Genomic DNA, 26,255 nt, shown 5'->3' with positions numbered 1-26,255 from the left:
ATCTTTCACACGTCTCCAACTAGGTAATTTTCTAGTAGACATCTGTAATTTATAGAGCTGTCTGACCTCTAATACAACCACACTTACAAATGAAAAAATACTATGGCTTTAAGAAAATGGATTTATGTAAAATTTAATACCTTGCATGCTAGAGCCAAAATATCTTCCACTCTGTGTTCTGGTTTGATGGTTAGAGTAACTCCTTGATTATCCTGAAAATGAACATAAGTCTGGATTTCCCAAATGTTTTCCCGGGGACCACTATCCGATGCTGAACTATAAATATGCAGAAATTCATCCACCTGTTGTCAGACACCAAAAGAAAACATGGATGATTGATAACTGAACAGAGAGAATCACTTAAATTAAAATCTTTTGAACAATTAAAATATTTTTAGTCTGAATCAGAGTTCTAGAACCAGACTGGAAAGGACACTTATCAGTGCCCACCTTTTTTTTCCTTTTGATTAGAAAAGAGTGTGATTCTCAATATATCCACCAGTTCCATCCAGACAATTATTTCTCCCTTTCATTTCCTGATCTTTTTACAAGCTGTCCCTTACAAATGGATTTTAAATAATCCTTTACCTACTACAATTCCATAGCTAGTTAATCCTTCAGAACTCCTACAAATATTATCAAAATGCACCAAGTCCATTAGAAGGCAAGCTCCTTGAGAGCATGTAGCAGAGGGACTGGTATATACTAAGAGCTGAGGAAATGTATGATATCTTGACTGGATTCCAGGAAGCCTTTCTCAATGAACAGTGACCACCTAATATCCCCAAGGTGTTCATTCAGCTTTCATTTGTACAAGATGCTTATGTGATATTTTTCATTTTTTGTTAATAGTATATCCTCATATTCTATTCATTCATTGTCAGGAGAGCATTTGCTCATTGACAGAAAACTGCTCTCAGTCAGAAGAATGATTGGGTTTCAGGATCTCATCAATCTCATTTATTCATTATGTACACGGTAAACTCCATCATAGCAAACTACATATACAAAACCTCCATTAAGCCACCCACATCTAGTGATATAACAGGTTATATATAGGGCTTAAATGTTTATCACAATATTAGAATGCAAATTCCAAAGTGTAAAAAACTTGCCGAGAATCCTCTCGTAATAATAATCTGTGCTGATAGCTGACATAAAAAAAATATTTTCATGAAAGAACAGGTACACTTCCATCACACTGAATATAATAAGTTTTCCTAACAGGTCTAACGCATTGTAACTCACTTCACATTGAATTTCACGAAATTTGCCAGACACAAGACCAAAAATACCTAAACATAATTCAATAAGTGATATACATATGTTGAAGAAGAACAAATAGATTCTGTCAGAGCATGCTTAGGAGGAATAACAGACAGTCTTGACATCTAATATTTTTGAAATACAGAGTCGGACTTGAGAAAAAGGAAGGGAACAAACATTTTTAAGTGTCTACTATGCACCAGACTCTATGTTAAGGATTTTATAAATATTGTCTCATTTTATCTTTACAACAACCCTGGGAGGGAGGTATTGAACTAACAGATCTCCTATGTGCCTATCACTCTAATGCTAAAACGATTAACCTGATATGAACGTTTTCTTATCTTTCCCAGAAAAGAGAAAGGAGGGAACAGCACATTTTTGACTCAAAAACTTATGGGAGAAAATAGGACAATCATAGGATCTGAGAATGATGACAATGACGCGAGTTCTCAGAAATTAGAGCTGGAAGGGGCCTGGAGATCATCTTGTTCAATGCTGTCATTTTATTGATAAGGGAGATGAGGCCCAGAGAGGAGAAGAGAATTTGCCTAGGATCAGACACTGAGCAAGCATCAAAGTAGAGACTCCCATCCAAATTTGCTGAATCCAAATCCAAGGTTCCTTCCACTAAACCGTTCTCTCTGTAAGTGATTCAGAGAACAGATATTATCCAAATAGTTTCTTCCAGAATAGGCCCAGAGACAGAAAAACATCTGTTCTTCCTGCTCATGTGTTATTTTCCAAAATGAGCTTTCAGGCAACTCTTATGATTTTGGTGGCTTGAGCCACCCAGTGCATGTCTTGAAGGGCTAGGCCTCAAGCTGACTATGTAAATCCCAGCAGAGGTCACTATGGAGTAAGAAATCAAACCAGGGCAATGCCGAATGAGAGGCATTGAAACATTCTCAAGTACTGAAAAAGGGGAAAAGTGCTTTGGAGACAGGTGCTTCTATAGCACACTGAGAAATACCTAAAGAAAAATTTGCAAACTCACAGACAATTGCTAATAGTCACCTTTCCCCTGCCTCAAATCTCTACTCACTCTAGTTCACACTACACAGTCAACTCTAAAGAGAATTTTCTTTAACAATATTATAATGGAATAAATCTCCCCATAGGCAACACAACCATTCACACACTGCTAACATAGAGCAAGCAAGGTAGGGTCACCTGAAAAAAAAAAAAACACAATGAAAAGTTATCCTTCTTGGGAGGAGGCAGTTCTGAAGATCATGAATGGAATGCCTGAACTTGTAGAAGCATCTACACTTCAGTTAGCTTTGTTAAATAAAATGATTAAATGACTTCACTTTTCTGATGCTGCTGAAAGATTAATTAGGAAGATATCCAAATAAACCATTGCTTTAAATAGCACAGTAAGTTTTAGTGGAGCTATGAATCACTGGTCCAACCCAGGGGTAGGGAACCTGCAGCCTTGAGGCCAACTTGGATCCAATCAAAGGGCTCCACTTGAGGACTTAGAGGGCCACATGTGGCCTCAAGGCCGCAGGTTCCCCACCCCTGGTCCAACCATTCTGGAAAGTAATTTGGAACCATGTTAAGAAAAGTGGCTAACATGGCCATATCCTCTGACCTAGAGATCCCAATGCCGGCAATATGTCTCAAGGAGGTCAACAATAAAACATAAGGGGATTTATATGTAGCAAAACATTTGTAGCAGCATTTTTATAGTAACAAAGAGCTGGAAACAAAGTAGATCCCCTTCAAGTAGTAAATGACTAACCATGTTGTGGTATATTAATGGAATGGAATCTATAAAAATCTATCATTATCTGCAAGAAACAATGAATATAAAGAAAAGGGGAAACAATGGGAAGACATCTGAACTAAAATCAAAATTAAGTAATTAGAATTTGAGAAACCATGTGCAATGATTATAACAGTGTAAACAACAACAATAAAATACCTAAAACTGAATACTGTGAAAGTATAATGACCAAGCTTGGCCCCAAAGGGTCAAGGTAATTAGCCTTAAGCAGCTAGTACATGCCAGATACTATGCCAAATGCTTTATAAATATTATGTCTTTGGTTAAATGATCAAAAAAAGAGATGAATTTCCTTCCCTGCTTTACAAAGGTGGGAGACAGCATGTGAGGAATACTACATACAATGCTGAACTTGTCTGATATAATTAGTCTTGCCAAACTGCACTTTTCTCATCTTTAAAAAAATTTTTTTTTGTTATGATTTGGCTCTCTCCAGGGAAAATATATTGGAAAATACAGCTGACATAAAAACAAAAGATACCAATAAAAATTTAAATAAAAATTACAGTGATAATTGTTTAAAATTGAAACCTATTATCTATCTCAATTTTTCTGAAGCATGCATACTAAAATTATTTAATAGCTCACATTTAAATATAGCTTTAAATGTATACAGCACTTTACATACATTATCCCATTTAATTAAGCCTCAACACAACCCTTTTTTTGAGATGAGTATTACAGTATTATAAATAAAATTGCAGTTTTTATAAGGAAAAAATGTATCAAGCCTTTCTAAGTGATAATTTAAACTACAATTGAAATAAAATCAACCCTGTCCTTAGAGCATGGCACCTGGTTACCTGATATGGACACAAAGCTATTCAAAAAGTGATACAATGGGATGGAGATAGAGGTTGCACTAAAGAAATACAGCCTTAAGTTAAAATTGGCACAGCATGCCTACAAATCACAACTATTCCCTGATGTGGATGGTTGAAAGCCAAAACACATCCCTGAACTTTAAGTACAGCTGTTATGACTTTCAGTTAACACCTTCAATGAGCTGTAGGCGTCTCAAGATATCTCTACACATTGGCATTCACAGCATCAAACAAATCTCTAGGGTGTCCTCTCTAGCCCCAAGAAAAACTCAACCTAAAATGAATGTGAATTACAGGTGTTCAGCAGGGAGTAAAGATCCCAGAGTTGTTCAACGTGGTTTGATATCAGAAACCATAAAACCGAAGTGGATTTTTCAGATGTAATGCAGATAATCCTGGGACCTCCCCCACCCCCAACCATCTACTCTGACTGGGGCACTTTTCATGGAGATCTGGTCATTAGCCTTCTGACTGGGATACATTCTTTATACAAAGATAGGCAATGAGGAAGACTGGATAAAGCACTGACCTCGGAGCCTAGAGGACTTGTGTGTGAGCCCAGCCTCTAACACATTCGTGGCTTGTGTAATCCTAGGCGAGTCACTGAGTATTTAGGCAATTCTTTAAGACTCTAATTTGCAAAAATGTCACCCTGTTTCCTTAACCTGTAATTTCCTATACCAATGAAATTCCTACTCCTATTTCTTACTTTACTAAAAAGATTGAAAACTAGTTTGAATTTCATCTAGTACAATGCTAGAAAATACTTATTTGCAAGTTACTTTAGCAAAGGTAAACTGGAACCCTTGAAAAAATAAATACAAAAGTAGTCTAGAAAATTATTTTACCCACCCACTCCCAGCACAGTTAAAAAACAAAACAAAAAACTACTTCATGGGGGTATAAGAAAAGAACTCTAAAAGCCATTAAGAACTTTTAGAAATGTGTTGTTATAAATTAATATTCTTAACCACTCTCTCATTGCTTCTGTTTCTTGGGCCAGACCAGCCATTTCATTAATGCAGAGTATTCCTACAGAGGAAATTTCCTCATTTCTGCACCAGCTCTTCAACTTAATGATTTCTTTCAGACCTAAAGAGAAGAAGAAGAAGAGGCTTCACCAGAGTCAGAAAGCTAATATGTGTCAAAGGCAGGTCTGGGCTTCTAGTCTTTCTGTTCTCCTCGCTCTGAAGCCAGTTTTCTATCCTGTAGACCATGCTTCCTCGATCTCTCAGCACATGTTTACTACATCATCTTCTAATAGGCCATTTTCATTTGTGGCCTCATTTACTTTCATTTGAGGATCAGTGATTGCATGATTGCAAGTGGATTTTCTTAGATCACTCTTGAAGATCCCAAGCTAAGTCACTACTGCCCAAAAAAAACTTCATCCCTGATAGCTGACAGTCCGGTAATAAGTCTCTCTAGTATTAATGATGCTGGTTCTTGGATAGTAAACACACAATCTGTTACTAGACCAATATTTCAAACCTTTCCAGCACTTTATGATGTACAAAAACTAATTCTGATTGGCAAAATTTCTAAGAAGCCATTGTGAGGCATCAAAAGCAGACCTCAGTAACCAGTACATCTCACAAAAGATCCTTTTTTTCCCCAACTAGCACAGTCAAGTTGAAACTTCTGATGAACACCTGTAATCACTTAAAATTGAACCAAGGACTTATGTCACCGACATGAGAACGCTCACAATTAGAAACAGCACACAAAAGAAATAAGGAACAACCACTTTTACCACATTACATAATTATAAGGAATCACAACGGCAATAACAACTTTCTTATACTACAGTAGCAACAGATTTTCACATCACTTTGTCTCATATTTCTCCATCCACATAATGGAAACAATATAGAATTACTAAATAACTTCAATTGCAATTACTAGAAATATTAACTGGCTGATGTTTGCAAATCACTTTTGATACCCTTGTATGACAGCCTCTATGTAAGTACTGATTACTATTGCATTAACGGTCCTGAAACCACATGTCAAATTATTCATGCTCCATGTGCTTCATGGAGAGAAAATGGAAACACTGGGTGTTAGCACAGCAGATGCTTTTGGATCAAATGGCTCATAATTACTACTTGGATCACTAAACGGAAATAAGAAGCAACATGGCAATCTGGCTGTCACAAGTGGGCCTTCATCTCTATAGCTTCTGGTAAAAGAAATTCTATTAGCAAGTGAAATGAAGAAAAGACACGTATTCAGGAGAAAAGGAGTTGTTGCACAGTTCTACATTTTCTTTATAAAATATAAGCTGTCATAGAATGACTTCCCACTTGGGGAGATGCCCAAACACCAGGATTGCTATGGTTTCAACAAAAAGAAAATAGTATTTTTAATGTTTGAAACATATTACTAAGCTATGGTTAAGACAGAGTTTTTTCATTCATATTTTCCATTTTAGAAACTGACAGGATTTTTTTTTCTTTTTCTGGTTCATAGTCAAATGACTAATACAGCAATACTTCATTCATTCATTCATTGCCACAAAAATTTAGGACACTCCCTACTCCTCTCAACTCACTGCTGGGCCCTGCCCCATATCTAATTTTCCAGCATAGAAAGAAAGCCAAGAACTATGGACAGTCACAAGTTCTGCCATGATGTAGCAAGAGCAGTTGGTTACTTTATCACTTTCTTTTGACTTAGCTTTTTGTTGTCATCTTTTCCAAAAGTAACTTCTTTCTTCAAATAGCTACATTAGGCTTATTGTTATCCACCTGGGAATACTTAATAATATAAAGAAAAAAACTTCCATTTTTAGCTTGCCAGACTTTGTTCCTGTTGGCTTGACCCTCCCCTCTGTTTCTTTTAAAAATATTCTTAAATTAAAATTATTTTCATCCCAACCTTAACAAATTTAAGATCAGGGGTAATTCATCTCTGAACCATTACTTGGTGAGTATATCAGTTAGAGTGGCATATATGCATACATATATACATATATTTAAATATATAGGATGTTATACTTTCAATATCTAAAACTGCTTTAAGAACTATGGTAACACACATGAAAATGAGACAATCTACATCTATAATCACAGAATTTCAATTGAGAAAGGACTTCAATATCTATTGAGGTTCAACCATAAATAAAAGGAATCCTAACTGTAACATCAGACAAGTAGCCATCTTGCATCTGCCTAAAATCTTCCAATGAAAAGGAGCCCAACACTGCCTATGGCAGTCCATTCCACTTTTGGACAATTTTAACTGTTAAGAAGTTTTTCCTGATATCAAAATTAAGTTGGTCTCTTTGCATCTTCCAATCATATTCCTGATTCTGCCTTCTGAAGACAAAAAAAAATGAGTTCTATCACTCCTTCTATATAACTCTTCATATACTTGAAGACAATTATCATTTACCTTCCTCTCCTCCCCCCCAACCCCGTTTCTTCTCTCCCTCAAGACTAAATGTCTACTGATGCATTGTTGGTGGAGTTGTGAAATGATCCAACCATTTTGGAGAGCAATTTGGAACTATGGCCAAAGTGCTATAAAAATGTGCATACCCTTTGACCCAGCCATAGCACTCCTAGGGCTGTATCTATCCCAAAGAAATCATACAAATGGGAAAAGGACCCACATGTACAAGAACATTTACAGCAGCTCTTTTTGTGGTGGCAAAGAATTAGAAAGTGAGGGAATGCCCATCAATTGGGGAATGGCTGAATAAGTTGTGGTATATGAATATAATAGAATACTATTGTGCTGTAAGAAATAATGAGCAGACAGACTTCAGAAAAATCAGGAAAGACTTGTATAGACTGATGCTGAGTGAAGTGAGCAGAACCAGGAGAACATTGTACATATAGCAACAGTCAAGTTGTTTGATGACTAACTTTGATAGACTGAGCCCTTCTCAGCAATGCAAGGATCTAAGACATCTGCAAATGTCTCATGATGGTAAATACTATCCACATCCAAAGAAAGAACTATGGAGTTTGAATGCCGATTGAAGCATATTATTTGCTATTTTTTCCTTCTGTTTTGTTTTGTTTTCACTTTCTTGTGGTTCCTCCTATTGGTTCTAATTCTTCCTTATAACATCACTAATGTGAAAATATGCTTAATAGGAATGCATATGTATAGCCTACATCAGATTGTGCACCATCTTGGGGAGGGAGGTGAGGAGAAAGGGGGAGAAAAATTTAAAACTCAAAAGCTTATGGAAGTGATTGTTGATAAATTAAAATAAATTAATTTTTTAAAAAAAGATTACATGTTCTTAGTTCTGTCAAGTGATCCTCATGTGTCAGAGATGCAAGGCCCTTCACCATTCTAGTTTTGCAACTCTGGACCCTCTCCAGTTTATTAATGGTGCCCAGAAATGTACATAATGAGGTTTGGTGAGGGCGCAGTAGGAAGAACTATCATGTCCCTATTTCTGTAAGGTGTGCCCCCAGTGATATAGCCCAAGATTCCATTATTTTTTTTGGCTTCTATGTCACATAGATAATTTATAATTGAGCTTTCAGTCCAACAAAAACTGGAGATACTTTTCAGAGTAAGTGCTGTCCAGACATTTTCTATTTGTGAAGCTGATTTTCTGTACTCAAATACAAGATATCATACTAATTCTTATTGAATCTATTCTTAAAAGACTGAGTTTACTGCTCTAATCCAAGGGTTCTTTACCTTTTTATGTGTCATAGACCCCCCCCCCCACCACCACCACGGACCCCTTTCCAGAATAATGTTTTTAAATAAAAGTAAAATAAAATGCATAGGATTTTAATATTTTAAATATTTTAAAATAAAATGCATAGGACTACAAAAGAAACTCATTTGTTGAATGAAATAAAGTTATCAAAAGGCAATTTAAAAAAACACAAAAGTTCATAGATCTTTGCTCTACCCTATCACGATACTTGTGGATCCTGGCACTGTCATCCAGTCTTAGCTATTCCTCACAGAAAATTTGATGAGTACACTATCTATACTTTTATCCAAGTCATTGAAAGAAATGTAAAATAGCACAGGGTGAAGGACAGATCCTTGGGGTACTACACTAGAGAACTCTTGCCACAATGACATTGAGCCATTAACAAACTACTCTCTGACTACAGCAATCCAACCAATTCTGAATCCTGCTGATTTTATTACTGACTAATCCATTTCTCTCCATCTTCTTCACAAAAACAGTGTGAGAGACTTTGTCAAAAGCTTTGCTAAAAGCTAGAGAAACCATATCCACAGCCTTCCTGTCATCTACTAGTAATTCTGTCATACTTCTTTATGTAACAGAGATGAAAGTGTAACATAAATATTCTACCCCAGTGATTCCCTAAGGGAAAAAGCTAACAAAAAGTAATATTTGCCATTCAATCCCCACTGAAATCTTGCTCTTCTGCCTTATCATGGTCTGGAGGTAACCCTGAGTTGGGGGGGGGCTGCTTCATTTTTGTCCTTGTACCCCTAGCACTTAGAACGCCACCTGGCACATAATAGGCACTGGATTGACTGACTGGCTGCTCAAAGACTACAAAATGCCAATGGAGCACAGTGTAGGGTAGGTCCTACTACTCAGCCCAGTGATGGACCAGGCATCTGCCATCAGCCTTAGTTAAGTTTAGAGAAGCCTTTTTGTAAGGATGGCCATGTGGTAGTTACATATACTTTCAATCATAATCTGCAAAGGAAGCAGGGGGAATGTAGGAGAGATGACTAATGGAACTGGTGGAGGAAGTACCTACACCAATAAAACCATGTATTCTTTATTCAAATAGCTAAAAGGTATTGTTTTGATTTGAGCTTTTCTCCTAGAGATGCACAGAAAGCCAAATTCTAGTCTTGGTTCCAGCGGTAGTTCTATTTGGATTACAAGTAGCTGGAGAATTCATATTGATGCTATCAAAAGCAGTCCTGTGGATTAAAGAGTTTTCACTGGTGGTGGGGCATGGTTTAAACTAGCTTGAATAAATGGCACATGCACACCATTGTGGTACATCCACTATGGAGGATTTATGGATGGACACGAACAATTAGTATACGATAAGAAAACATGGATGATGCACATTATATCTTTGTAAATAGGTATGTCCAAATATACAAAGTACCTAAGTAATAAAGACACCAAAATACAAGTATCCCTCTAGATGTCCAATCAAGCCATCAAACACAACATAGGTTGTGTAAAATAGTAGGTAGAGTACTGGATCTGAAATCAGGAAGGCTTGGTTTCTCCTGCCTCAAAGACTTAATAGCTGTTTGACCCTTCACAAGTCACTTAACCCCTCTCAGTCTGAGTTTCCTCATCTGTAAAATGGGGACAATAATAGAACCTACCTCAGAGTTGTAAGGATCAAATTAAATTCTAAATGCATTTATTAAATAGCTACTACGTGTCAGGCACTATGTTAGTTATTGAGGGTACAAAGTCTCTAACCTCAAGTTACCTATAGTTTATTGGAAGAAAATGGTAAATACACAGATAAGTAAATGCAAGGATCTCATGTAGAAGAAGGTGGCTAAGGAAGTTAACTTTGAAAGGAGATAAGAACTCAACAAGGCAGAAGAATACTATGGAAACCTTAATCCCTATGTAAATGTCAGTAATGATTATGCACAAAATGGAATTGATCATCTTCCCTCCCTAAAATCTAACCATCTTTAACTTTTCTCTCTTTTTTAATAGCACCACTCAATCATTGAGTCTCAAAATCTCAGTCATTTTTACGCTTCTTGCTCCCCATATCTTACATATCTAATCATTTTCCAAGTCAAGTCGATTTTACCTTCTTAAATTGTCCCTCACCTCTGTTCCCTCCTTTACATTTCTGCTACCATAGCTCAAGGTAGGAGGAATCTTAGAAGATCTATCTTTGGATAATATTCAATAAAGAAAGGTGAACTAGAGACAGAAAACAACAGCGAAAAGATAAATTTACTGATTGGATTTGTGGAGAAGGATCCATCTCTGATTTTCTTCTCTTTAAGACAGATGCCACCAAGAATATGAGCAAACATAGTCACTCAATTTTCCAATCCATCTTACCCTCTCAACATCCTTTTTCTTTCTGTCATCCAATCTCAGAACTGTGGGTGAGAGACTGTGGAAGATAGAGATTTACCTAAATGATTCTAAGATAGTGGGCAAAGGAGCAAATGACTTCTCCAACAGTAAACTGAAGAACAGGCACAGCTGTGGCATTCAGGGTCATAGGAGTAGCCAGCAGTCTGTCTTTTTCGAGAAAGCTGGGAAAAAGTCCTGCCCCTAAATCTTTCTTCCACTGGCTTACCCTAGCACCTAAATTTCTATCATTCCCAGGAGACTTTTCAAAATTCTCAGTATTTTCAATATTTCTATTTCAATAGTCTCCTGCTAAGACATGCTTTTATTTTTTAATCACTTTTTTCAATTAACAAGCATTTTTCCTCTCCCTACCTCCTCCACTCAGTTATGTGCTTAAAAGCTGCTATCAGCTATTAACATTTTAATTTGTAATAATTATAATAATAATAGTAGTAATAGCTAACATTTACATAGCACTGACTATGTGCCAAGCACCGTGCTAAGTACTTTATGTCATTTGATGCTCACAACAAGCCTGTGAGCTCCCTGCTAATTGTTGTTCAGTTGTGTCTGACTCTTTGTGATCACATTTGGGGTTTTCTTGGCAAAGATACTGGAATGGTTTGCCATTTTCTTCTCCAGCTCATTTTGCAGATGAGGAAATTGAGGCAAAGAGGGTTAACTGACTTGCCACAGCTAATAAGTGTCACTCAACTGAAGCTGCTCTTTCCAAAATTAACGTTTCTTCATTGCCAAATCTAATGGTCTTTTCTCAGTTGTCCTTCTCAACCTCTCTACAACATTTCAGACTGCTGATCACCCTCTCTTCCTGGATACTCTCTCCTTCACCAGTTTTTGAGATACTACTCCTTCCTCTAGTCACGGTTCTCCTACCTCTGCTCAGTGTCATTGGTTGGAATCTTCATCTACATCATACCCCAATTGTGGAAGCAGACCTATGGGCATAGTAATCACCTCCCTCCAGATGACTCACAGATCTCTATATCTAACCCTTATCTCTCTGGTGCTCTAGTTTCACATCACCAATTGTCGACTGGACAATACAAGCTCTATGCCCTCCAAGTTTCTCAAATTCCACATGGCCAAAACATAATTCATTCTCTTTCTCCCAACCCCATTTTTCTTCTAAACTTATGGTTTGCTTTTGAGGGTACCATCATCCTTCCAGTTACTCAGTCTTACCACTTTGAAGCCATCCCTGACTCCATATTATATCATAGCCAATTAGTTGCCAAGTCTTGTCAATTCTACCTCCACAATATCTTTTGTATGCATCCCCTTCTCTCTACTCACCCAGGTGCCATCCTGTTTCAGGCTCTCATCATTTCCCACCCTACACTACTGTAAGAGCTTCCCAAAATGGTCCCTTCATCTCAAGTCTTTTCTCTCTCCCAACTATCCTCCAATATAACTGCTTCATTAAGGAAAAGTCTAATCATTCCCCTGCTCCATATACTCCAGTGATTCCCTATTACTTCTAGAATCTAATAGTAACTCCTCTGTTTGACGTTAAAAACCCTTCATAACCTAACTCCCACCTACCTTTCCCAGTCTTATTATTTCCCTTCACACATTCCACAGTACAGCTTCACTGACCTCATAACTGTTCTTCACCCAGGGCACTCCATATCTAGTCTCTATGCTCTATCATATAGACTGTCCTCTATGTCTAGAATGTCCTACCTACTGACCTCTATCTCTTAGAATCCCTAGTTTCCCTCACATTTCATTTCAAGAGGCCTTTCCTGATCCCCATCCCCATCCCCTAGCAGCTAGTACCTTCTCCTAAAATCATCTTGTATTTATTTTATATTTAATTAAACAGATATGTATTATCTTCCCGACAGAATGTATTCCTTAACAGAAATGATAGTTCTTTTTTTTTTTTTGTAATTCCCAGCAGATTAAATGATGGCTGGCATACAGTAGAAGCTTAATGAATATTTGTAGATTGATAGATTTATGGATTCCAGCTCTAGATCCTTGAACAAAAACCTTAATATTTATCATCTGGCCTGTTCAACTGGGAGCTAATGATGAAAAGAGTAAAGAGCTTAGATCATAGGTCTCTAAAAGTAGATTTTTGTATTATTCATGCCAGTAATTTTGAAATGGAGTAATGTAGCATTTAATTTCTATTACAATTATATTATTACCCTAAAGAGTTAAACCATTTTCAGCAGTACCTAACATCTTCAAAGTGTGATTTATGAATTTAAAAGGAACTGCCTCTCCCCAATTTAATGGAACCACGCAGCCATTACTAATCAACATTTTTGCTAGACCATCAAAAATTTCAATTTCATTGGTCACCAAACTCACATTCAAAGCCTCCCTCCATTGGTAAGAACCACCAGATTTTATAATACACTGGAAAAAATCATCTTCAATAACCTTGGGCCACCTCCACACCAGATGGGGGCACAGGAAGAGTTTTTTGGTTCAGTAATTCAACAATATTTTTTGCACAAATTTAGAAGAATTATATAAAATAGCTGGCATCTACAGCCAAGTTTACCTCACTGGAATTATTGGAGCTCTGAGGCAGCTGAGTTCCAGGAAATCCATGATTGCCACTTGAATCAAATATCTAAATGAGATAAATGCGTTTAAAAAGAAAGAAAGATAAAAGGGGAGGACAGAAGAAAGAGAGATGAATGAAAGGGCAATATCACATGAAGTTGATAGCTAATTATTTTCAATATAAAAAACCTGAAGGTCAACAGCTCTACATAAACATTCATCCCACAAACTTTACTATTTACTAATTTATTATATTTAAAGGTTACTTTTAAAAAGCAATATCATTAATACCTATTCTATGCCTCCTCGCACATTTGTATCTTTTACCTTTTTATCATAGGCCATTTGTGTAATTTTGAAAATAGTTAGTCTTGCTATTAAAAAGGAATGCAGCTTCTGAAGATATTTCTAGTTCACCTGTCAGTTTGCTGCACTGTGATCAGACTTGCATCTATTTTAAAACGTGGATCATTAATTTGGTAGAAAAGAAATCTTTTAAAATCTTAAACATACTTGAGTATTTGTTGATATGCACATTGAAGCCATTAGAATAGCTCCATATACTTGAGGAATGACCATCTCAATACAAAACACTTTTTTCCCCATCAATACATGTTAAGATAGGCATATGTAATAGATATTTCATGCATGTAGACGAAACCCCTGATAATATCCACCAGTCAGGCAGTCAATGAATATTTATTGTCTACTACTCACTAAGTGCTGGAGATACAAAAAGAGGAAAAAAGAACAGTCCTTGCCTTCAAGAGGCTTACAGTCTAATGGAAGAGGCAACAAGAAATATGCGCAAACAAGCTCTATTCAGAATAAAATGGAAATAATTAAAGGAAGGCACTAGAATCAAGAGGGGTTGGAAAAGGCTTCTGGTAGATGAAGGGGATTTTAGTGGCTACTTTAGGGAACCCAGGGAAGCCAATAGGTGGAGATGGGGAGGGAAAGCATTCCCAAAGGGTAGAATTGGGGAGTTCATGAAGGGTTTTGAATGCCAAATAGAGGATTTGGTATTTGATCCTGGAAATGAAAGAGAACCACTGAAGTTCAGTGGGGGGGGTGATATATTAGCTAATATTAATAAGCATATAATTAAAGAAAAACTAGTGATCACTTGATAAATTAATTTTCTTTTCCCAGTTGTCGATAAATAATTGTATTAATCACAATGTTTACATTTAATACATCTTACATTTAATTATAAAGGAATAAGTTTAGCTAACAGTTTGATGTTCTGCAATAAATGAATAAGATCTGCCTTAAATGTGCAAATAAGTATTTTTCATAATGGAAGCATAAACAGAAACTTAATTAATGAGATTTTTAAACTGTTCTTCCCTACTCCATATATTTATATATATATACACATATATATATGTGTGTGTGTGTGTGTATACACATATACATACATACACACATGGATATACATATATGTGTCTATGTATATAGACACATAATCATATATATATATATATATTATTCATAAGAGTTAGGTATGTTTTAAAACATATGGGTATGTTTTAAGGCCCACAAAAAGATATCTGGTGGGGTTTTTTTATTCAATTTACTATATATTCCCTCTTAAAAGTGTTTCAGACCCTTATGCCTTAGTATTCAAGTTAGTAATGAGAATTAATGTTTGACACCCATTTACCCAAGAAAAGGTTCAGGGAAATAATTAAAAAGTAGTTGAATAAAGTTCTACAGAATTTTTTCTTCTATATATAATAAACACGTACATAACAGTAATGACAACAAAATTAATAACTGCTTTTTGTTAATGCATAAATAAAACAAAATCATCTACTGACATTTGCTACTAGCAAATAGTTTCCAATTATAGTATCAGAATATCATATAAGAGCACATTTATGTCTCATATGGCCTGTTTTATGTGGAAAGGTCAGAGCCCTAACACTGTCATATGAATTATTCATATGAAATTTATGAGCATACTATGTTTTTAACTGGCCCTGTTACTTCATTAATATAAGAAGCTCTTGGTAAAGAAATTCCTTTACTAAAACATATTGGTAACTTCCCTAAAACTTGATCATAGAGAATTGTCTGGGGCACCTACAGTGAAATGATTTAAAGTAAAAAGCCAGTATGAGTCAAAGCTAGGACATGATCATCCCACTTTACTCTGAAACTAGTTCTATGTTCACAACTCCATGTTATCTCTTAGCATCATGTGAATTAAAGAGGGCATTATCAATAAGTATAGATAAGCACTGAAAATATTTTGAAAACAATTTATTGTATAGGATCTTTTTTTGTGTGTAAAAACTCATATTATTTTTATTTATTAAAAAAAAACCTTATTGCCTCAACTTACAACAAGGTTATATATCAAAGTAAACAGAAGTGTTAATGTGGCTTAAAATTTGTTCCTACTCCTTTTAAAAAGGAAAACTAGTGGGAGAAAAGCAAAAGGAAAGGCAATGAAAAATATAGGAATTTTCCCCCTAATTTTACTTATATGTATGCTAATAAATGTTTTAGTTGCAACCAAATGTCAAAAGCAATTGGAAAGGAACCAAGCAGCTTTTCTGATGTGTGTAACTTAGGGGGAAAAATTCACACATATATTTAATACTTTCATATTATATTATAATCTCATTCTTAATTTATAATGAAAATCATTAGTGAGTTAAGTTCCAAAGATTTTATGTAATTCTAAAAAGAAAAATAAAAGCCCAGAACCCTCAACTGAGTAGCTAACAATCAAGTAAGCTTATTTTACTATTACTCTTCAGTTATTATGACATTTACCTGAGTTATGGATGGCCTTTTGTCTTTCCCTTTTTTTGCCAAAGTGTCCAGTCCTTTCAGTGATGAAAACAATCCCTTCTTATTTTGACCTTGCTGTGTCAATGACAATGTTCGTTTCCGGAGAGCGGATTCATCTCTGGAGCATATCTAATTTAAAACATATTTATTTTTAAAAATATTATTCTGGAACCATTTGTTTATCAGAAAGAAATAACTGTCTATCAAGCAGGCATACTTTCTTTTTGTCATGAATACTGATTTTCTGGTTAACACATCAAAGTCATAGTTTCATTTCATATCTTGACAACATGCAAGAAGAAACAAGCCAGTTGAGACATTAGAAAGACCCCCTAGCAAGCACCAAGATTAAGAAAACAACTCAATGGTTCCCAAACTGGACTTATGCAAAGTAGTGTCTATGCAAATGCAAGTGATCTCAGAATACCCACAGGGGCTTTCAGCAGTCCCAGGAAAAACAATCTGCACTTAGTCATGAAATGATTTATACAACCATTGCCAATTCCCAAGGATTACATCTTCCTGCTACTATGAAGTGGGAAGAGGCTAGAACAGGGAAGGAAGCAAAACATCTCTGTATGACTAATGAGTCTTCCACTATTAAGAGAACTCTAGGTGAAAGCGCCAAAGAACAAATAAATTAAGACAACAACCTCTGTCTTCAAATGTTTGAGGAGATTTCAGAGAAATGTGGGAAGACATAGAAATCTAATGCACACTGAAATGAGCAGAACCAAAAGGACAATTTACACTACAACAATCTAAAAACAATTCTGAATGACTTAAGAACTCTCTCCGATCCAAGGAATGATCAATGGTGATTCCAGAGGACTAATCATGAAGAATGTTACCTATCTCCTGACTGATGGGTGATAGACTCAAGATGCAGAATAAGATATGCATGGGAATGTATATTTGTTACAGGGTTGTTACCTTTTTCAGTTTTTTTTTTTTCCCAGTGGAGGGGGAAATAGAATGGACAAAAGTACAAATGCCTGATACTGGGAAAAAAAATAAAATTTAACTTAAAAAAGGTTTGAAGGATCTTCCTGTAGATTAGAGATTATATCTATCCTAATTAGTTTCCAACAAGAAAAGTAGAGCCAAAGGATGGAAGCTACAAGGAGAATGATTTTTGCTCAGTGTAAGCAAGAGTTTTCTATCAATTAAAGCTTCCCAAAAATAAAATAGACTGCATTGGGAAGTAGTGAGTTCCGTGACATGTGAAGTTAATAGGATTCAATTCAATTTAATAAGCAGTTATTAAATATTTGCTGTGTGCCAGGCACCATGCAGTGGGGATACAAGGGGAAAATCAAAACAGTATCTGCTCTCAAGGAGCTTACTTTCTATTGGGAAGAAACAAACTGTGGAATAGAAAATTAAACACAAGACATATATATAAAGTAATACCCATTGGAAGGCATTAGCAACCGAGGAGATCAAGAACGGCTTCCAATGGGAGGGGGTATTGGAGCTAAGCTTTGAAGGATTAAAAGAGTATCATAGGCATTAAGCTGTAAGGGACATTTTCAAGGCCATCTAGTCCACCCCTTCTGCTACCCCTAGGCCACAGAGGTTTTTAGATTGCATAGGTGGGTCTTTAAGTAGAGACTGGATGGTCATTTATCAAGAATCTATCAATTCTTGATTCTTGGGACCAGATTACTTCAGTTGTCCCCTTTACGTCTGGACTACAACAACTTAACCTCTTTCTGGGACTTACCAGTGCATGGAAGGAAGAAACTGATAAGATGCCCAATCTGCCCAGTGCCAGTTTAGAAGGACGACTCGTGGCAGCAAGGAGACTCTTGGGATTTGGTAACTCTCCACCTTGTAAACTGGCCAAATAGCAGCGCATCCTGAAGAGATCCATGTGAAATTTTTCCAGATTCTGCTCCCACTGCTGGATCTATTTAAGCAACAACAACAACAACCAAAGGACAATTAAAACAAAAAAAGTCTTCACGGGTCAGATTGAAAATTTGATCTCTTTCATGAACTGAGGAAAAATTAGTTTCAGCTGGAAGTGCATGGTTTAAATTAGCTTTCCCTGTTTGTCCTACCTTTAACCCCTCCTGCTGCAATGCATTTGGTCATACAGTTCTGCAATTTATCAAAGACAGCTGAAAATAAAACAAAGCTGGTGGTCTGACTTAAACACAGTGACCTGTCTAAAGCAGCACCACCTTTGGAGGTTTACACCGTTCCAAAATAATCCTAACTTGAAAACAGATCTTAGAATTTATACAATTTTAAAGCCAATTGCTTCACGTTATTTCATTTCCTTTCACATTGCAATCCTTGGATTCCAAACAGTACTTACTAGACTGTAAAGAAACAGATGCACAACTAAATGAAAGTGAGATTTCTAACTTTACAATCCTTTTCATTCTGGGGAAATGATTCAAATCAACAAAAAGCAAATGGGTTTCAGGAACAAGGATAATTAGGGGCTTTACTCCAATTATTAGTACATTTTCTGCATAAGCGCCATCTGTACATCTGAATAAAATTATAAGCATATACACTTCTTTGCCTACCAGAGTATCACGTGTGCTTTTGCAAACGATGTCATGGGTGAAAAAAGAAAAACAGTCCAAACTCTCTATGGGTGTCTCTCCTCTCTTGCAGCCATTTCAAACTGCTTTCTATTGCAAGGATTAAACTCTTCTAAGCTGAAGAAAGAAGACAACAGCAACTTGCTAAAACACAGATTTAACAGCAGGGTAGAAAGCTACAACTCAAATACTGTTAAGGACAAGCTTCAGGCACGTGGACCAGAAGTCTTCACTAAATATGTATCATTTGACTCAATGCAAGAAGCCTGTCACTTAATTGTCAATAATTACATTTCAAACAACTTGCTATGCCCTTCTTTCCGGGCTGCCAGATTCTGTCCTCTATGATGTGCTGTTTAGCAGTTTAATGGCTTAGTACAACATACTGAACATTACATTCCTAGTTAGCCTTTCCTCAGAGAAATTATCTTGCAGGCTAGAGACAGCATAAGCCAACTAAAGAGAAACAGAGAGGGGATGAACAGAAGTTGTTAGATGGAAGGAGGGAGAGTTTGTCCAGAGCCCCTAAAGGCAAACTTGCTAACTTTACAGATTTCCCTTAGACAAGTGAACAAATCCACTTAGACAGTAAACACTAATATCTAATATTTTTCAAAATCTACCAACTATTTAGTTTTTGTCATTATGTTTTTTTGTTTTGAGAAAGTTTCACTGAGATTAAGTGATATGAGAAAAGAGACAAACAAGACAGATTTATGAACAAGAGACAATATACTATTTTGTCTTTCCTCCCTCCTTACTTTAAATTTTATCTCCTCCAATTCATTTTCCCCAATATATTCATGTAAAATTATTTCTTGAGCATTTATACTAACCAGTAATGTTTTGCTGACTGAATATATTAAAGAAACTATTCCCAGAGTGACTCAATACCACCTTCTTTGTAATTTACATGCTTTCTTCACACCTGAAATTTTATATTTCAATTCTCCATTAGTCTTGAAGTTCTAGTAGAGTTCAAATGTTAAGATAATGTCCATAAATTGCTTTTCAATGGCCAATCACTCCATGGTTTGAGAAGGGACATAGAAAGGGCCAGAGTCAGGGAAACAAACTCCTCAGTGGAGCCTAGGAGTGGAACTATGGACCCCACCTCAAATAATTCTGAACGTGCTAACACACACAACACTACATTCAATAGTGACATCATTTGGCAATGAATCTAGCAAAGAATTCCCGGAGATTGTCCTGTATTATTGAAAACAAATGCCTGGAATCAATTGTCCTGAACTAATAGCAGCTTTTTTTTTTAAATCTAAAAACTGGTAATTAATCTATGTCTTTATGTTTTAAAGACAAAGATTGGAAAGTTTTGGTATTAAGTAAAAGTGGAATCTCAACTTTTAAGTAGATAAAGCATAAAAACACTGAAAATGTTTGTTCTATGAAGATGATTATCATTTTTTCTCTCCAAGAAAGTGATCGATAAGGTGAAAAATATATATATATTTACAATCCAATCGTATCATTAATTTAGACTGCTATAAAATGGAATAACGTCATAAAGACTGCACATATGCAAAGTAAAGGAGAGGAAAAATATCAGTCTGCCGCTAAAATCCTAACTAAATAAAAGGAGAGGTGACAAACATACTCAGATCAGACAAAATTTCTTAGGAAAATATTTTCTACCAACTGGTCATTTACCAAAGGGTTTGGTCATTTGTCCATTACCATGTCTATCCTATTTGATCATAAGCTTTTCCCTTTTGGCAGACGGAATAACTTATCCAATGTTTTCCAAACACCAAAACCTACACAGAGAGTCAACCTATGACTAGACTGTGACCAAAAGTTCAGAGGATATGTTTGGGCATCATCTAGAAATGTGTAAAAATACTTCCAAGTTCCTCATACAGGTGTGCCTTTCACTAAAAAAAAATCCAATGACTAAAAATCTGAGCTAATAAAAGATATAAATAAGGAATTTTTTTTAAAATTATGTTTGTGGACTTATTAGTTTTATTTAAATAGCAAACAAAGTATTTTATTAATACAAATTCTACTGCCAGTCCTGCACTCCTGAACTAGGCATGAAGGTTGGTAAAAATTGTGGCCTGCAGGTGAATGGCAGGCAGAGAGGAGGAAGTAGAAATGTTCAGAAGCTGAGAGAAAAGGAGTTCCTAAAGCTCCCTGGAAGAAGAATAAACATAAAGTGACATCACCTTGTACCTGTTCATTCCTATTTCCTCTGTTTCTTTTACTCTGGAGTATATGAACTGAATAAATTAATAAAAACTTTCACTTCTCACAGGCATTATTGACACTATATAAATATTTAGTATATAGTATATGTAGTATAAGCTTAGTAACAATTTTGCTCATGTTTCTGAAATAAAGTACTTTGAAAATGTGCTTAAAATTGCCTCAACTCTTTGAATATACCTCACAAATCTGTGTGAAAATAAGACATATCTATTGAATTTGTGCCCAGCATCAAACCCCCTAAATAAATAGGCTTGGGCTCCCTGGCACAGAGAGGAAGCAGTTTAAAAAAAAATCAGTATCTCTCAGACCATATGTAGAGTATTTTGTGTCCAATTCTGGGCACCACATTGTAAAGGGTACACCATTACTCTGCAAAGTATCCAGAGAAAGAAAAGAGCCTCAAATCCATTCCATGTACAAACAGATAGAAGGAGCCAGTGATGTGCAACCTGAAGAAGAAAACACTTTGGGAGAGCCATGACAGTCATCTTTATGTATGTAAAGAACAATGGCACAGAAAGAGGATGAAATTGTTTCTGTTTGCACCAAAAGACAGAAATAAGATCAATGGGTAGAAGTTTCGAAGAGGAAAATTTAGGCCAAATATAAGGAAAATCTTTTGGAGAATTACAGCAATTTAAAGCAGAATGTTCTGTCTTGGGAAGGAGTGGGTTTTCCTTCATTGGAAGTCTTCAGGCAAAAGCTAGATGACCACTTTTCAAGTGTACTGGCAAGGCATTATGCAAGTTTGTATTGGATTACATGGCCACTGAGGTCCTTCCGAATTTGAGCATCTTTGATTCTATCACAGCACTCGTCACTAATCGCGTAACAAGTGCTTTACATGCATTTAGGTGCTGACTGCATGTAAGGAGATTCAGAAACAAAAAGTGAAACAATCTCCTCTCTCAAAGATCTTGTATTTTATAAAGGAAGACAACATGTGCATATGTAAGTATATGGAGAATAAACACGAAATAACTACAAAATAGTTAAATATGACAGGGATGTAGTTAGTGAAGGAAAACATTAACAGCTGGGGTAATGAAGAAAGGCATCCTACAGAAAGAGATGCCTGACCTGCATCTGGAAGAAAGTGAGGGATTCCACACGAGCAAGAAGTATATAAAGAGGCAATGCACTCCAGGCCTGGGGGACACCCAGTGCTAAAGCACAAAAATGGAAGGAGTGTTATGAGCGAGGCAATAGAGAGGGCACCAGTTTGGTTGACTGTTGAGTACCAGGAAGCTAGTAAAGAATAATGAGGCTGCAAAGGGAGGTGAGAGCCAAATTGTGAAGGACTTTAAACCAAAACAGAGAAGTTTATATTTTATTCTATGAGACATAGGGAGCCACTAGAGTTTATTGAGTAGGGGAGTAACACGGTCATATCAATGCTTAAGGAAAACCACTTTGGCAGCCATTTGGAGAATAAATTGGACAGAGGAGAGACTTGAGGCAAAGAGACCAATTAGGATACCACTGTGTAATACAGAAGAAAGGTGCAAAGGACCTGAACTAAGACGGTAGCTGTGTGGATAAAGAGTAGGGGTCAGACTTCCCAAGTGCAGACAAGATGGTAAGGGACAGAAAGCACTCAGCTGAGTTTTCCCAACATTCCACTCTAAGTAACTTTAAAATAATGGTCTCAAATTCTGGAGTGGCAGAGCCAACAAAAGTCAGAGAGGGACATTCTTCCAGCCCAAGACACCATAGGAGATTGGAAAGAGATATGTGTGACATGGGGGTGAAGGCCAACTCAAAACCTATGTGGATGAAACACCAGTGGTGGGACCAGGTGGTAGGGACAGAAGCAGCAGCAGCTTCAGGAGCAAGAGAGAGAGAGAGAGAGAGAGAGAGAGAGAGATGGTAAGGGGACCTGGCAACTGGTTAGAATTATTACAGGGTATCATTGTGCTAGCACTGCAGGACCAATGGTGTTTGGCAACTCTATTGCCTATACGCACTTCTGGGTCATAGTCCAAGGGCAGAGAGGAGTACTTTCAGTCAGGAGGGAGTGGAAGCCCTAAGGAACAGTATCATTTTGAGTCCCAAGGGATCAGGGATCCTGAGGAACAGTAGCCTGTCAGGTTCCAAAGGAGGAGGGGACCTGAGAAGTACTGATTGTAATCCTAAGAGATAAGGGACCCTTTCTGGGTAAGAACCAGAGTATAAACCAAGAGAGCAGTGATTATATCTCTCCCCAGATCATACTGCAAAAAAAAACAAAAAAAAAAAAACTTCCAAACCCCCACAACTAGCTCTGAAAAATGCAGTGCAAAAAAAAGAAAAAAGAAAAAGAAAACAAAAAACAAATAACAACAACAAAAAAAAACCTGAAGCCTGAGACAAAGCACCTCCCCTAGCCCCATGCCAGGAACACAGCCCAACATTAACATAGTTCCAAATCAAGAAATAGGGTGGAAAAATAAGCAAAAAAACCCCAACAATATAAAAAGCTTAGTAGTAACAGAAAAGATCAAGACACAAACTTAGAAGGAAAAAAATGTCAAAATAGATACAAGGAAAATCTCAAAGAAATATGTGAAATGACACACATCCAACAAGAATTCCTGGAAGAGCTTAAAAAAAATTTCAGAATCAAGTAAGAGTGGTAGAGGAAAAATTGGTAAAGAAATGAAAGCAAAAAAAGAAATTATGAATAGACAATTAATAGCTTGGCAAAATAGGCACCAAAACAATACTAAAGAACACCTTAAAAAACAGAATTAGCCAAATGAAAAAAGAAGTGCAAAAGTTCACTGAAGAAAATAATTAATTAAAACATATTCTAAAAAAAAAAAGAAAGAAGGGGTAAGAATGTGGGAGACATTGTGGGACAAGAAACAATAAAATTTAATAACTAAGAATGTTAGTATGAGAAATGAGGATCTGTGGATACTGCCAAGGTGATAACTGGAAGACTGGAAGAATGATGCTATCTTCAAAAAAATAGAGAAGTTCAACAAGTAACATTTTACCATTCATTCTGGCTCATCATTTATCCCCTTAATAAAAGGATTTGTTCTGTAAAACTTGGACTCAGTCAAAAGGCTGCACCCAAGGACCTAAAAGGCCACATGTGGCCTCAAGGCCACAGGTTCCCTACCCCTAAAAATGTCACTAAGTCCATTCATTTGATGACTGATGCCACAAAGGGGGTGCTCTGCAAGTTTAGGTAAACCACTTTGGTTTAAAACAAACTACTTGTGAATTGGGAAGCCCTCACATTCAGGAAGGCTAAGATACCACCAGCAGCCCTTCCTTAAGGGCTCCAGTTCCTTCTGCACAGGGTCCCTTTTCTGTTTGTTGATGGGTTGTACCTATTTAAAAAAAATTAAAACAAAAAAAAAGAGCAATTATCTTCATTAAGAGTGGAAAGTTTTAGAAAGACATTTAGACAGTTGCCAATATTGCCTAAAAGTTCTTATTGATTCATTTATTCAAGTATTTATCATAAAAGGAAAAGAAAGTACTAGCTGGATTCAATTTTACAACTATTTCCCACTTTGGACTTCAAAAGGTACCCTCCACATGAAATGACTACAGGATCTGGACCTCATTGGATATGCCCAAATGAAAGTTGTATCATCTTACAACACAAAATACAACAAAGCAACTGGAAATAGAACATCTGAAAAAAATACTGTAAGAAAGCATATTACTGTATAACAATATGACGTACATTTATTCTTGTTATTAGCATATTGGATTGGGGTGAGGGTAGGGTAGAGTACAAGTGTAAGTCACTGCTCACAATCTTCTCTACCCAGAGCTTCCAAGAACTCTCAGTTCAGAGTATTTATCATTTGAAATGAAATATTTTGTAATAATTACAACCATTTTTAGCCTATAAATGACTATTACTCAGGGCCTTAAGGAAAAGCACGATATAAAGAAAAGTAAATACAAAAGTGGAGATTTGGAAATATAAGTGTATAATGTGTTACAGTAACTTTTGCACTTTGTTAAAAATTTTAAAAAGCAGATGAGAGGGAACTTCACATTTAAGGAATATTTGGGGGTAAACATGACCTTATTGATCTTGATTTGTAAAGGCTTTTGCTCTTCTAGTTTCACATAAAATCCTCTTAGTCAGAAGAAAATCCCCATAAAAGTAATTTTAAGCATGTGCCTGTTTTTGTCCTTAACATGTTGAACTCAGAGTGCCTGCAAATGAAAAGCAAATACAGCCTTACAACCATCTGGCCAATGATTTAAATATAATGGGCAGACACAACGGTATACACAAGACAGCTTTTTTCGAAAACATTTTTAAACCACAGCAAAAAAACTGCAAAAATGGTGCCTAGCATATTTTTCAGGTGGCATTAATTTAAATGGTTTTTACTAAACATATATAAAAATAGTGCAGAGGAAGGAAGACAGAAATGGGGAAGAGCAGGGATCTAGCTAGACCAGAGGGGAGGAACCTGTGGCCTTGAGGCCACCTGTAACCCTCTAGGTCCTCAAGTGCAGCCCTTTAATGTTTAGATTCAGGCAAAGGACTGCACTCAAGGACCTAGGGGGCCACATGTGGCCTCGAGGCTGCAGGTTCCCCACCCCTGAGCTAGACCTTTTAAAATATAGCTGGGTTGCCAATGAATAAAAAAAAGACAGCCAGAGATTATTGCCTCAGTCTCCTAAAGGACTGTTTAGGACAGTGGCAATTGAGCTCCCCTGTGAGTAGGCAGATATAAAAGTAATTATTTCAACCCAATTAGGGAAACTGAGCCACAAAGATAGCAGCAAAATGTGTAAATTATTAAGGAGAGAAAAAAAGGTCTGATTAGAAGTTATAAGCAGAAAGAAATGAATGGTTGTCAATATTTTGAGCAAACAGGAAGACAGAACAAGTAGGTAGAAGCACAAAGCCTTCTCCAGACTTCACCTCACTCTGTGAGAATCACAGGGTCACAGGTCAAGAGCTGGAAGGGACTTCTAAGGTCATCTTGTACTAACTACCTCAATTTACAGAGAAGGAAACTGAAGCTTGTGGCTTGCCCAATGTCACATAGAGTCAGCGAGGATTTGAACCCAGATCCTCTGACTCCAAAGTCAACACTGATTCCACTACACAAAAGCTGTGTTCTAAGGAACCTGGTAAACCAACCTGAAGGGACTAACGCTAAAGCTTGGGGAAATGAAGACGTAGAGCAGACATGAAAACATCCTTCAAATATGTGAAG

General features: G+C 36.5%; 1 protein-coding gene across 2 annotated transcripts in view; it reads right to left on the bottom strand.

The window, feature by feature from the left end:
• LOC114031505 (T-lymphoma invasion and metastasis-inducing protein 2-like) overlaps positions 1-26,255 on the bottom strand; it is a 288,383-nt gene that overhangs the window by 100,979 nt on the left and 161,149 nt on the right. For both annotated transcript variants that reach the window (XM_027846610.1, XM_027846611.1), the window contains 4 exons: positions 18,003-18,188; positions 16,259-16,405; positions 13,467-13,538; positions 141-302 (listed from right to left, as the gene is read on the bottom strand). In XM_027846610.1, the coding sequence (XP_027702411.1) occupies positions 141-302; positions 13,467-13,538; positions 16,259-16,405; positions 18,003-18,188 (567 nt within the window). The remainder of the gene's footprint in view (positions 1-140; positions 303-13,466; positions 13,539-16,258; positions 16,406-18,002; positions 18,189-26,255) is intronic.

The sequence above is a fragment of the Vombatus ursinus genome, unplaced genomic scaffold, assembly GCF_900497805.2.
Source record: "Vombatus ursinus unplaced genomic scaffold, bare-nosed wombat genome assembly UNPS02015175.1, whole genome shotgun sequence".
Classification (NCBI taxonomy): domain Eukaryota; kingdom Metazoa; phylum Chordata; class Mammalia; order Diprotodontia; family Vombatidae; genus Vombatus; species Vombatus ursinus.
Note: the sequence above shows the minus strand (reverse complement) of the source record. Positions and strands in the feature narration are given on the sequence as shown.